General features: G+C 40.0%; 1 protein-coding gene across 9 annotated transcripts in view; it reads right to left on the bottom strand.

Annotated features, from left to right (window-relative positions):
* The window catches only part of RMDN2 (regulator of microtubule dynamics 2), a 72,087-nt gene that overhangs the window by 15,633 nt on the left and 42,160 nt on the right, over nucleotides 1–14,294 (bottom strand). For all 9 annotated transcript variants that reach the window (XM_082745721.1, XM_082745727.1, XM_082745728.1 and 6 more), the window contains 4 exons: nucleotides 14,072–14,149; nucleotides 8,787–8,885; nucleotides 3,806–3,859; nucleotides 3,254–3,334 (listed from right to left, as the gene is read on the bottom strand). In XM_082745721.1, coding sequence (XP_082601847.1) covers nucleotides 3,254–3,334; nucleotides 3,806–3,859; nucleotides 8,787–8,885; nucleotides 14,072–14,149 — 312 coding nt within the window. The remainder of the gene's footprint in view (nucleotides 1–3,253; nucleotides 3,335–3,805; nucleotides 3,860–8,786; nucleotides 8,886–14,071; nucleotides 14,150–14,294) is intronic.

The following is a 14,294-nucleotide window of genomic DNA, read 5'->3' as shown; positions in this document are numbered from 1 at the left end:
GGGTGCACTTCAGTCAGGAAAACCTTGCCGAGATCAGGGGTACTACAGACAACTCTCCTCAGCCTACTCGCTAATTGAAAAAGAAACGGAGACATTCCTCACAGTACATTTAACTCCTTGAAAAAAAAACCCAAAAGACCAAACCTCCTAGAAAATGCAAACAGAAACATCACTGGGAAAAATAAAAAAGTAACATGGGAAATATTTACTAATGCTGTTTTGCTTATTACCCAAGTATTTCCACAGTGCCCAGCTCTCTCAGTTACATTCATATTCAGTCCCACTTGCTAGCATTAGTATTTTTTTTTAAAAGATTTTATGTATTTATTTGACAGAGAGATCACAAGTAAGCAGAGAGGCAGGCAGAGAGAGAGGAGGAAGCAGGCTCCCTGCTGAGCAGAGAGCCTGATGCGGGGCTCGATCTCAGGACTCTGAGATCATGACCTGAGCCGAAGGCAGTGGCGTAACCCACTGAGCCACCCAGGCGCCCTAGCATTAGTGTTTTTGTTTGCGCGCTACTAGTCTTCTGATTCTTCCTGCCCGGACTCCTGAGTGCTTGTCACATGCCAGGCCTGGCACCTGGCACTAGGAACACGGGGGCGAATGAAACACATCTGGCTGAGACTCTCTTGGAACAATCACACCCATTACCGTAGCTCTGTAAATGATATGAAGGAAAAGCACGAGGTGCTTTCTTGCCTGGGAGCGTCAAGGAAGTCTTTCCTAAAGAAAGGACATTTGTGGTGAGGCTGGAAGGTGAGTAGGAATAAAGGTGGTGAAGGGAGTGAGGGTCTGAGTGGGAGTGTTTCGGGAAGAGGCAGCAACACGGTGTGGGGTGTGAGGCAGGGGAGAGCGTGGTGCAGAGTGAAGAGAGCAGGGAACATACGCCAGAGCCCTGAAGGCTGTGTTACCCATTTAGGACTTCCACACAGGGAAGGTCCCTCCCTGGTGCCAGATTGACGTTTGCTTAATCTGCTACCTTGGCTGCTAAGGAGAGTTAAGAACGACCCGGAGGGAGGAAGAAAGTCGTGCGGCTGTGGGATGCCCCCCCGCCACAGTTCAAGTGAACTGGGGTGCTTTCCTGCTTGGAGTGGGGGCAGCAGAGCAAAGGGGCTGTTGCGTGGCTCATGGCATGTTTCAGAAGAGGGAGTCTGAGAACTTGGGGACCGGGTGGGTGTCTGGGTTGGGGGCTGAGGTGTCCAGGATGACTCCCAGCATTCCCGACTGATGAATGAACGTGCCATTTAGTAGCTGGGAAGACGGAGAAGAGCAGATCCAAAGGTCTGAGGTCGAGCTGAGCTTGAGATGTCTGCGAGACACGCAGGTAGGGATGTCCCACGGGAAGCAGAAAAGGTCGAGAGCTCAGAAGGGAGGTCTAGAGATGCAAATTTGAGCACTGCTGGCTGGGAGATAGCATTTAGAAGTCATGGACAGCAGGTTTGTGGGGAGGGAGGAGGAAAGATGAGAGGAGAGGGGAGTCTTAGGGACCAAGGACCAAACCTCGGGGGTCACTGATACTTGGCCCTTGCACGAGAGCTGAACTGTGCACACAAGCAGTTGCATGTCACACCAGGCATCATACTTCATTATCACACTGTACCCAAATCTCAAACTCTAATAAGAACGCATAGACACCCAGTTTAAGATGACTGCATATAACCTAAGTGACATCATTCAGGAGAAATGGGCAAGTTGGTAGGGTTCCCATCACCAATATGGGGCAGGCAACCAGAGGGACAAAATCTGTTTTCTGCCCCCAAAATTCCATAAAATGTCTTCTGGGGGGAAGTGTTGCTACTGAGCCTGTGCTGTGTGCTCAGTGTTGACCAAAAGAACCCACTGAGGGGTCAGAGAGAGAAGGAGAGCCAACCCTGAAGGAAATCCCGAACCTAGGAGCCACCCGAGACCTGGAGCAGGTGATTGCTGGGAAGGCCCAGAGAGGGCTGGCCAGCCCCGTCTACAGACACGGGCATCCCCGAACCCTGAAGCTCCAGAAAGTTCTTGTTCTACTTCCTCATCATCCGTATTTCCCATGACTGTCCTGAATACCTCTTTCCCTCCAAGCACACAAATCTTCGCTTTTCCACACGGAGACTTTGGTCATGACTTGCGACGTGCTTCTCTCACACCTCCACGTCATCAAAACCCACCTCTGATGCTCCTTGATCTCTTCTAGTGAAAATAATTTCCATCTTCACTATTTCCATAACCAATTATTTGTACTTCTCTTAGCTCTTCGGGCTTTTCACCCTGAGCTACCTTATTTGGCTATCTAACCTATATTCTAGGCTATAGAGGACTGTGGGCATGCCTTGCAAGTCTATATTTGAGATTACAACAAACATCAAAGCCAGTGTGGCTCCAACAGAGAAGGAGAGGGCTGCTTATTTCCGAGGTATTTATTTCCCCACGCCACCCCTTTTTAAAAATGTAGGCTCCATACCCAGTGCAGAGCCCAGCATGGGGCTTGAACTCATGACCCTGAGATCAAGACCTGAGCTGAGATCAAGAGTTGGACGCTCAACCAACTGAGCACCCTGGGCGCCCCTTGAGGCATTTCTTTTAGCTGTGATTCAGAGGATGATGTTTGCTGGTATGGAAGGAAGAAGGAAAACATTTATTTTCTTTCGTTCCCACAATACCAATATATGGCTCACAGGAACACAGACGGGACGGTTAACTCTGAAATTCTTAAACCAGAGCACATCCAGAATGCTAAATCAGTAGACAAAAGGGCAAGAATATGATAGTTCTAAATCAGTAAACAAAACAGCAAGAAGTAATATGATAGTTTCTTCTTCATTAATGGTAGGTGTCCAAAGACCGAGAAAATGGTAATACATTACATTTAATCTTCTTCCTGCTGGAGGATAGCCATCCCCTGCTGTGAGCTGAGGACTGAGGATGGCCGGCACGTGGACAGTCCTCTTGCTCCAAGGGGGGCAGCCAGCCTACTTGTCTGCTGCCTATCACAGCTTCATCGTCAGCTCCCCAGAATGAGGCTGTTTTCCTTCCTTCCCCCAGTGGGCTTAGCCTATTCTCTGCTGTCTAACACTTAACAGGCATTAGGATATTTTAACTACTAGCCCATGATTTGTGTGTCCCTTAAAGGTACTGGGGTCTACTACAGCAGACTTTAAAACTTCATACTACATGTTAGTATGGAAGAAAAATCCAGACATTTCTAAGCCGTATTTGAGGCCAGAAAAGGACTAATAAAATAACCGTCCTCATTGTCACTGTTGGGACTTACCTCTTTGGTAACACAAGGAAGCAACACTGCCAAATTACAAAACTTCACAGCGTTGTCTGTTTGTTCAAGATCGATGTAACACTAGAAATGATAAACGGTCCATATGAAAGGCAAGCACAGTTTTATGTAATGGACTCAAAGTGATCTTAGAAGGGGCGCTTGGGTGGCTCAGTCTGTTAAGCATCTGACTTTAGATTATGGCTCAAATCATGACCTCAGGGTCATGGGATTGAGCCCCAAGGAGGGCTCTGCTCTCAGTGCAGGATCTGCTTGAGATTCTCTCTCTCCCTTATTAAATAAATAAAATATTAAAAATATTTTATTTATTCATTTGAGAGAGAGAGCACAAGCAGGGGGAAAGGCAGAGGGAGAGGGAGAAGCAGGCTCCCCACAGAACTGGGAGCCTGAAGTGGGGCTCAATCCCAGGACCTGGAGATCACGAACTGACCCAAACGCAGGTGCTCAACCATCTGAACCACCCAGGCGCCCCAATAAATAAAATTTAAAAACAAACAAACAAACAAAAAACCCCAAAATAGTGTTCTTCCTTACCTTGGCCAAGAACAAGTAATTGGACTTAGAAAAACCAGGGTGTAGTTCTTCAACCTGATTTTAAGAGAAAACAGAAAAGAGAATAATGGGATAATATTAAAACAACCATCACCACCAGTAAAGAGGATATATTTCAATAAATCAAGTACTAACCAAACTGTCCTAAAAATTTAGGTTGATTGTGTTACGTCAGAATCATTTTATCAGTTCAAGTACCTTTTGAGTGGAAATAGAGCTTTTGAGATTATCCATTAAAATGAAGTTATTACTATGTTCATAAAGCAAACGAAATAATGTGATACTTTGAGGTTTCGGGATTCCTTTGTATAACCTATCCTTTCTCTTTTTCTCCTTTCAAAAACAAAAACAATTGGTGATACACTTTCCCAGGACAAGTCCTATACAATTCACAATCTATTTAGGAACCAAGCAGAGGATGACTGGTATCCTATGACAAGCCTCCACTGCATTAGTATTTGATTTCTTAGGACTTCAACACATCCCATGAGTTGAATCCTATCCGGAGACCCTTGCATCAAGTATTTTTAAAGCAAAGACTGACCCGTGAAACAACTAGTCCAAGTGGCAGACCTACGTGCAGGTTTTAATAAGTGGGTATGATGGAGACACTTTACTCTTCATCTACTAAACTCTTACGTACCGGTTCCCTTTCTACAGCTCTGTGAATAAGAATTTCTTCAGGCATCTGGCATGGCCACTAGAAAGCACTTCTTAGAACCTAAGTCAATTTTCAGTCAGTGTCGCCTTCTGCAGTTGCAAGGGCTCATGCAAATATAAGCCCCTGGTCTGACCTCGGAACCCAACCCAGAGAGACACACAACCCAACAGAAGAAGGTTACTTTAAAAAAAATTTACAAAGATATGCTTGTTTTTTAAGATACAAATAATATGGACATTTAAAAAATTAAAATGTGAAAATTTCTTTGTTCTAATTTTATTTTCGATTCCAGTCTCATTCCCCAGGGGTAACCACTATCAAAAGTTGGACATGCATCCCACCAGACCTTTCAAAAGAACATACAAGTTAAAAAAAAAATCCGCTTTTGAAAAAAAATTAACATAGGGTCATTTCTATGTATTGGTCCAAAACTTTTCTTCCACAACATATCACAGGTACATTTTTGTGTTAACATACACAGATTTACCTCATTTATTTCTTAAGAGCTGTATTTTATAATACACATATGCCATAATTAAATTAAGAATCCTCTATTAGACATTTTTTTACTCTTGCTAACAATGACCGATGAACACATCTGCTCCTGTACGCTTGTGCACATGTGGAATTATGTCTGTAAGAGAGATTCCTAGAGGTTGAATTGCTGAGTAAAAGGACACATACACTTTAAAGACGGATGCTAATGGAGAGGAATCTGAGACTGAGGCACTCCTGTGCTGAGGAGGGCACATCCTTGGTAAAGGACATTTACTTTCTATAAAATCCAAAAGGCAAGGGTCCTAGGAGGAGGAGGAGGAAGAGAAAGTCTTTTGGGCTGGGGAGCCAGACTGGGTGTAAGTCTTTAGGACCAAATGGATGAACAGTGTGTGCATCTGGCCAAGAACCTGCGAGTGAGACGGCAAGGCTGCCGCCAGATGGAAGGACATTGTCAAGTGCAGTCCTAGTCAGAGCCTTGAAAAGCCCACAGGACCATCCACAGTGCTGTTGGGTTCTGGTTCTGTTGCTTCTCTCTTGTCCAGTTATTTTCATCTCAACTCTTACTCTTTGTAAGAGTTAATTAATGCACTCTAAGTGCATTTCTTAGATCACTCTAATAAGACCTCACTTAAACTTTGCTCAACTGTACCTTCTTCTATGTCCAACAGTTGCCAGGCTCTGTCCAAATCCTGCCTGGAGAACTTGCTCCAACATATGCGCATATGCAGTTTCTTCTTTTTCTAATGTTGGCATTTTAATTCCACATACACACCTTAGCACTTATGTTTAATTAACCATACTAACTATAAATTAGAACATCTCTTTTTGTGCTCATGGTTAAAAAAAAAGATGCAGCCCAAGGAACATAGGTTACAAACAACACGAACTTCCTAAAATGGAGCAGATTCTGACTTTTTACCAAAGGGCATACCTAATAACAAGGAAGGTAGTATTGCTCAGTAGAATGTTCTAGTTAGGCAGCAGTTTCTAGCTAGGCTTTTAGAACACTCTATAATAATACTCTACAATAATACAGTAATATAATAACAAAATACTCTATAATACTATAATGCAATAATACTAATACTCAATAATAATACAGAATATTGTAGTTAACTTGGTCTTGGCTGTACAAGTTCCCTGGAGGCAGGAGCTGTGTTGATCATTTCTGTATTTGTTACCAGCTATGTGCTTAATAAACATTACTGAATAAACTAGTGGTGTTTTAAGAACATCTCATAACCTCAGGCAGCTGCCCTCCATCATATCAGGACACAGATGAAGGCTCTGCAGGTGGTAAAACCACTAAGGGGGGATCCAGAGATCTATGTTGCAAACAGCAGAGGAGACCAGGGCCACCGATTCCCCAACATTGCTACACCTGCTATCCTATTACATATACTCAAGGCACTGGGTTCTCAACCATGCCATGGGCTGTACAGGAAGAGCTCTGAGAGCTTTAAAAACACTGATCAAGCTTTTAAAATACTTCCCTTATGACCCAAGTCCATTCCTTTTGCTAAGGTAATGTAGCAAAGAAATTTTAAACATTTCTAGCTAAAAGCTTGCATATGAATGTTCATAGAAGCTTTATTCATAATGGCCCTGGTCTACAACCACCTCCCGAGATGCTGTGACACTGAGGAGGATCAGACTTCACCAGTTCTAAGAGCAAAATAATAGCAGCTAACATTTACTTTCAGTTAGAGAACTTAACGTGCTAGATCCTGAGCTAAGAAACTTATATGAACTATTTTATGTATCATCACAAAAACCATATAAAGTGGGTATTACTATACCTTCTTTACAGATGAAGAATTTAAGATTAAGAGAAATAAAGAAACATGGCTAGGTCATATGGACGGGAAAAGACTTAGGTCTCAAACTGTCTGATTCTAATGCCAGTGCTCTAGATCTCTACAGGACTGAGCTGGATGGCCTGGGGACACATTCCTGACCCCTGTGAACCCTCTTTGGGGGGACAGAGTTGGGAACAGGAGTTCTATAGTCTGGGGTCCAAAACCCCAACCTGCTGCTGGGACCAAGGGTTGTGGACTCCCCTTGGGTATGGGATCAAAGTTCTTTCCCCTCTACCCCACAGTGTTCTTACTTCCCCCCACAGCCTTCGAACTTAGCACCTTGGGCTCCTCAGAACCCTTTGCTGTGGCAGTCGACACAGGGAGAAGCTTTCCTTATGCCTTCTCACTCCCTCAACAAATACCACAAAATGCATTTTCAGACAGAATTTAAGTCATGACTGAATGGTGAGGTCCCCAAGATGGTTGGCCAAGCTGTATACAATTTAATGGAGTTAAAACTCTATGACCTTTACTGGGCTTACTAGGTACAAGGCACTCTCTAAGCAATTTCCTTGTATTAACTTATTGAATCTTCACATTAATGCTATGAGTCAGGTACTATTATCTCCATGTCATTGATTAAATGGAGAGAGAAGTTAAGAAACCAGTCCAGCGTTAATCAGTTGGTAAGTGGCAGAACTGAGATTTAACCAGGTGGTCTGGTTAACCAGAGGTAAGGCTGCAATCCTTACCTCTACATTATTGGGCCTCCGATCATTTATTTTATCTGGGTAGTATTTTGAGTACATTAGCACCTGAAGAACTGCTGTGCAATGTCCTGAAAACCTGAGCCCCCATTTATAACTCTGATACTATGAAGAAAGGAGTTTCAAGTCCAAATGACATTCTTCCTAATTAGCTTAGCACCTTCTATGACCTATCTTAAATATACGATGATCTATATTCTTATAAAATATAAAATGAAAGAACTAATTCTCAGTGGTAGATAAAAAAGGTGAAGAAATGGGGATGACCGAGCCTTAGACTACGTGCGTATTTTGGCCTGCCACTGTGTGACAGTAGAAAAAATTAAGTTCCTTGCTTTCCTTTTTTATAAAATGAAAAAGATCACGTTAAATAAAAAAAAGAAGACACATTTGGCCCCTGCGCTTTTCTACACTCCACTCTTTCTAACGGGCTCATGATCTCAGAACACTTATTTTTTCCACAGGGCGTTGTAGGTAGCTGCTAACCATTCAGTCAGAAATGGAAAGTGCAATGAAATCTGTTGTGATCTTAGGATATATGTTTTCTAAATCCCCTCTTCGTTCTACAAAATCAAACCCTAAGCTACAACAAACAAGTATGAGCATGTATAATATGTTGGACAATACAGTTTAGAGCCCGATTTTTGTCTACATTGCTACAAATCTGAAAAGGTAAATAAGGAAAGAAAAGGCATCTGAGTGTCTGTAAGATTCTATAATTGCTCCCAGAGAAAGATAAAGGGATTAGCTCACCAGGAACTTGAGTATATACACACACACACGTTATTACTGTTTAGAGTTTTATCAGCATTGCAATTATACATTTTAAGACAGGAATGAAAATACTGGTTTGATCTGATGCCCTGTGTTCCATAGAACTGTCTGCAACTTATGGAAAATAATAACTTTCCTCTTTGATATCTTTTAGTTCTTCAAGATTAAATTGCTTCTGTATTAGGCTAATTGGGAGTATTTAGGAACAAGTCTAATAATCAGGGCATGAATGCTTTTGTACATACTTGTGTGAGTATGTACCCAGAGAGCAACTCTTGGATTTGGTAGCAAGGGCTGTGCCCCTAGGACCTAAGGCATAACTAGCTGCTCTGGGAAGCAGTCTGGACACCTCAAAACTAGGATTCAACCCACAGCTTCTGTTAGAGATCTATGCATGGAGAAGCGTAGGAGGGATTGGTGCAGGTTGGAACCAATTTGATACTAAAATAACAGACAAAATATACCTTAAGGAAATTTTGCAAAGCTTCTTCTACAGTTGAGGATGGTATTTTTCCAAACAGAGTAGCGGCCATCTTTTTCTCGATCCAGCTCAGTTTTGAGACCTGCAAACAGGGAGGCGACACCATTCTTAGAAAGTTGATCACCTTTTTTTCTTTTTTTAAAGATTTTATTTATTTATTTGACAGAGAGAGATCACAAGTAGGAAGAGAGGCAGGCAGAGAGAGAGAGAGAGGAGGAAACAGGCTTCCCTGCTGAGCAGAGAGCCCGATGCGGGACTCGATCCCAGGACCCTGAGATCATGACCTGAGCCGAAGGCAGCGGCTTAACCCACTGAGCTACCCAGGCGGCCAGTTGATCACCTTTTGAATGAATCGTCTCTCCTCGGACGTGCATGTCCAGGTGTATGTGGATGTATATGCATAGAATATATAAATATATATATATATTTATATATTCTAAAATAAATATATGACAGAGATCATCTTTATGGTATTAATATTTTATCTTCCCTTTTCTATAGTTCTAACAAACCGTGAGCTCTAAAAGCACTGGTTACCAAATCAATCTGAAATACTCGCGGTAAGATTTGTGTTCAGACAGAGAAAGGGATGGGGAATACTGCTGATCCTGTTTGTTTATATGATTCAAGATTCTGAGATGACCACACAGAGTTTCTTTTCAGGGTGCAGGACCTACCAGTCTCCATCCTGGGTTCCTTCCTTCCTACTCCCTGCGGCCAACCTAACTCAGAACACAGCATCTCAGAAATGTAAATAGAAGAAGGGTCTTTAACCCATAGGGAGTACAGAGTGAGGGCCCAGGATACATATTCACAATTCAGGAGAAAAATTTTTTAACCAATAACCACCAAAATCAAAATTCATATTATCATTTATTCTTTGCTTCCTTTCCCCCCATTTTAATTCCAATGTAGTTAACATACAGTGTTCTGTTCTTCTCAGGTGTACAACACACTGATTCAACAATTCCGTATGTCACTCGCTGTTCTACAAGAGAAGTGTGCTCTTTGTCCCCTTCGTCTTTCGACTCACCTCACCCCTGATAACCAGCTATTTATTCTCTGTAGTTTAGAGTCTTTTTTTTGTTTGTCTCTTTTTAGTTCCCTTATTCATTTGTTTTGTTTCTTATATTCCACACATGAGTGAAAGCATATGGTGTTTGTCTTTCTCTGACTGACTTATTTTGCTTAACATTATAGTCTAGGTCCAATCATGTTGCTGCAAATGGCATGACTTCATTCTTTTCTATGGCTGAATAATATTCTATTATATGGAATACTATACCACTTCTTTATCTATTCATCTATTGAGGGACACTTAGGTTGCTTCCATAATTTGGCTATTGAAAATAGGTTACAATGAACATCGGGGTCCATGTCACACTTTGAATTAAAGGTTTTGTATTCTTTGGGTACCCAGCAGTGTGATTACTTGATCATAGGGTAGTTCACCAGTTTCCATTCCCACCAACAGTGCACAAGGGTACCTATTTTTCTACATCCTCACCAACACTTGTTATTTCTTGTGTTTTCAATTTTAGGCATTCTGCTAGATGTGAGGTTATATTTCATTGTTGATTTACATTTCCCTGACAATGAGTGACGTTGAGCATCTTTCCAAATGTCTGTTGGCCATCTGTATTTCTTCTTTGGAGATGTATCTGTTCACTCTTCTGCCCATTTTTAAACTGGATTATTTGAGTGTTGAGTTGTATCAGTTCTTTTATGTATTTTGACACTAATCTTTTATTGGATACATGAATTGCAAATATCTTTTCCATTCATTAGGTTGTCTCTAGTTTTGTTGGTTGTTTCCTTTGCTGTGCAGAGACGTTTTATTTTGATGTAGACCCAATAGTTTATTTTTGCTTCTGTTTTCTTTGCCTCAGGAGACACATCTAGAAAGATGCTGTTATGGTCAGTGTCAGAGAAATTACTATCTATGCTTCCTTCTATGATTTTTATGGTTTCAGGCCTCACATTTAGGTCTTTAGTCCATTTTGAGTTTTTTGGTATATGATGTGAGAAAGTGGTCCAGTTTCATTCTTTTGCATGTAGCTATCCACTTTTCCCAACACCACTTGTTGAAGAGACTATCTTTTTCCCATTGTATATTCTTGTCTCCTTTGCTGAAGATTAAGTGACCTGAGGCCTGAAACCATAAAAATCATAGAAGGAAGCATAGATAGTAATTTCTCTGACACTGACCATAACAGCATGTAATTGTGGGTTTACTTCTAGGCTTTTTATTCTGCTCTATTGATCTACAAGTCTATTATTGTGTAAGTAACATACTGTTTTGATTACTTGTAATATAACTTGAAACCTGGAATTATGATAACACCAGTTTTGTTTTTCTTTTTCAAGATTGCTTTGGCTATTTGGGTGGTTCCATACAAAGTTAAGGATTGTTTGTTCTAGTTCTGTGAAAAATGCTGTTGGTACTTGGCTAGGGATTACAATAAGTCCACAGATGACTTTGGGTAGTAGAGCCAGTTTGACAATATTTGTTCTTTCAATCCATAAGCATGGAATGTCTTACCATTTTTTTAGATCATCTTTAATTCTTTCAACAATTTTTTTTTATAGTTTTCAGAATACAGGTCTTTTACCTCTTTGATTAAGTTTATTCCTAGGTATTTTACTATTTTTGTAATTGTAAATGGGATTGTTTTCTTAATTTCTCTTTTTGCTTTTTAGAAATGCAATGGATTTCTCTACATGGGGATTTTCTATTCGGTGAGTTTACTGAATTCATTTATCAGGTCTCGTAGTTTTTTGGTGTCGTCCTTAAGGTTTTCTATATATAGTATCATCTCATCTGTGAATAGTGAAACTTTTACTTCTTCCTTACCAATTTGGAAGCCCTTTATTTCTTCCTCTTAACTGATTGCTATGGCTAGGACTTCCAGTACTATGCTGAATAAAAGTAGTGAGAATGGACATCTTGTCTTGTTTCTGATCTTAGGGGAAAAGCTCTCAGTTTTTCACCAATGAGTATAACGTTAACTGTGGATTTTTCATATAAGGCCATTATTATGTTGAGGTATTTTCCCTCTAAACCAACTTTGTTGAGGATTTTATCATAGATGGATATTGTACTCTGTCAAATGGTTTTTCTGCATCTATTGAAATGATCATATGGTTTTTATCCTTTCTCTTAATAATGTGATATATCACACTGATTTGCAAATACTGAACCACCCTTGCATTCCAGAAATAAATCCCATTGATCACAGTGAATGATTTTTTAATGTATTGATGGATTTGTCTTGCTAATATTTTGTTGAGGATTTTTGCATCTATGTTCACCAGAGATATTAGCCCGTAGTTCTTTTTGTTGTTTTGTCTTTATCTAGTTTTGGAACCAGGATAATGCTGACCTATTAGAAAGAATTCAGGAGTGTTACTTCTTATTTTATTTTTTGGAAAAGTTTGAGAAGAATAGGTATTAGCTCTTCTCTAAATATATGATAGAATCACCTGTGAAGACATCTGGACTTTTTTGGTTGGGAGTTTTTTGATTACTGATTCAATTTCATTGCTGGTAATTGGTATGTTCAAATTTTCTATTTCTTCCTCTTTCAGTTTTGGTAGATTATATGTGTCTATGAATTTATCATCTCTTCTAGGTTGTCCAGCTTGTTGGCATATAATTTTTCATAATATTCTCTTATAATCCTTTGTATTTCTGTGGTATTAGTTACTTCTCTTTTCGTTCTGATTTTGAGTTCTTTTTTTTTGTTTTTTTTTTTTTATGAGTCTGGCCAGCGATTGATCAATTTTGTTTACCTGTTCAGAGTTAATCCTAGTTTCATTGATCTCTTCTATTTTCTTTCTTTCTTGTTTCAATATCATTTATTTCTTCTCTAATCATTATTTCCTTTCTTCTGCTGGATTTGGGTCTTGTTCTTCTTTTTCAACTCTTTTAGGTGTAAGGTTGGGTTGTTTGAAATTTTTCTTGCTTCTTGAGGTAGGCCTGTGTTGCTATACACATCCCTCTTACAATCACTTTTGCTGCATCTCAAAGATTTTTAATCATTGTGTTTTCATTTTCATTTGTCTCCATATATATATTTTTAAATTTCTTCTTTGATTTCTTGGTTGATCCATTCATTGTTTAGTTGCATATTATTTAACCTCTGTGAAGATGTGGTCTTCCCAGATTTTTTCCTTTTTATTTTATTTTTTTTTTTAGATTTTTAAAATTTATTTATTTGACAGAGAGAGAGATGACAAGTAGGCAGAGAGGCAGGCAGAGACAGAGAAAAGGGGAAGCAGGTTCCCTGCTGAGCAGAGAGCCCGATGTAGGGCTCGATCCCAGGACCCTGGGATCATGACCTGAGCTGAAGGCAGAGGCCCTAACCCACTGAGCCACCCAGGTGCCCCCAGATTTTTTCTTTTAAGCTAAACAAATAATGTACATTCAAGCCCAGACTCATGTGAGGTTGGGTCAATGATTTTTAAGCCTGTGGAGTCTTGTACCTTAATGAAGACTCAGGTTCTCAATATCTAAAACTGGTATAATAAAAACTGCTTACAGGGATGTTTCAAGGATTAAAGGGGATAGGAAATACAAAGTACAAACTGCACATTTGATACATAGCAGGTGTTCAATAAAAGAGCTTCCTTCTCCATTCCTAATCCTCAAACCACAATTAAAAAGCTTCCTCTTTTGCTTATGCTAATTTCCTTATTCAGAAATAGCATTTCTCTTCAGCATAATTTTTCATGCATCTCTTAAGATAGATTTTCACATTCTGTTAATTTTCTATAAACTAATGTCATTTAAGACACTGGATCTTAGACTCGCCAGCTGTCTTGATTTATTTCTGTATGTTTCAAGTGTTTTTCTAAATTCAGTTCTTTGAAGACAAGAACAGTGGGCACATAATTTATGTTCAACACACTGATAAATGAAACAGTCCTCTCGCAAAACAAAGAGCAGTACACCAACACAGAGCACATGCCTATAGGAGGCTGACCAACAACTGAGAGCATGAAGGGGCCATGTGATTAATGCCGGGGGAAACAGAGAGGTGGTCAGGGGAAAACACAGATATATACATGTATATAAAAATTACATACTGTATGTACCACAGTATACAAACAAATCAATCATAAATTCATAAAATAGGTACTGATTTTATCATTTTCCCTATAGTAGGCACTAGGTAAAACACTTACAGGAAGAGTAAGTCACTGGAAATATATCCCATAATCATAGTATATTTAAACAAGACTTATAGATAGAAGCATTCGACTCACAGTATAACAGTATCTTCCTTTGAGGTAATACAAAAAGGGTTCTTCAGGTAAAAATTGGATTGCTTTATCTAGATGTTCCTGAAAGAAAAATCAAAACAAATACCATCTCTCAGATTTCAGGCAGTGATGAATGGAAGTGTGCCTAGTCAATTCAAAGGGGCTTTACAGCGTTGTTTGGTCCTCCTCCTCAATCCTTAGCATTAATACAAGTAAGTCTTACCAA

The sequence above is a fragment of the Mustela nivalis genome (genome assembly GCF_964662115.1).
Source record: "Mustela nivalis genome assembly, chromosome: 8".
Lineage (NCBI taxonomy): Eukaryota > Metazoa > Chordata > Mammalia > Carnivora > Mustelidae > Mustela > Mustela nivalis.
The sequence above is the reverse complement of the archived record's forward strand: the minus strand, read 5'-3'. Positions and strand labels throughout refer to the sequence as shown.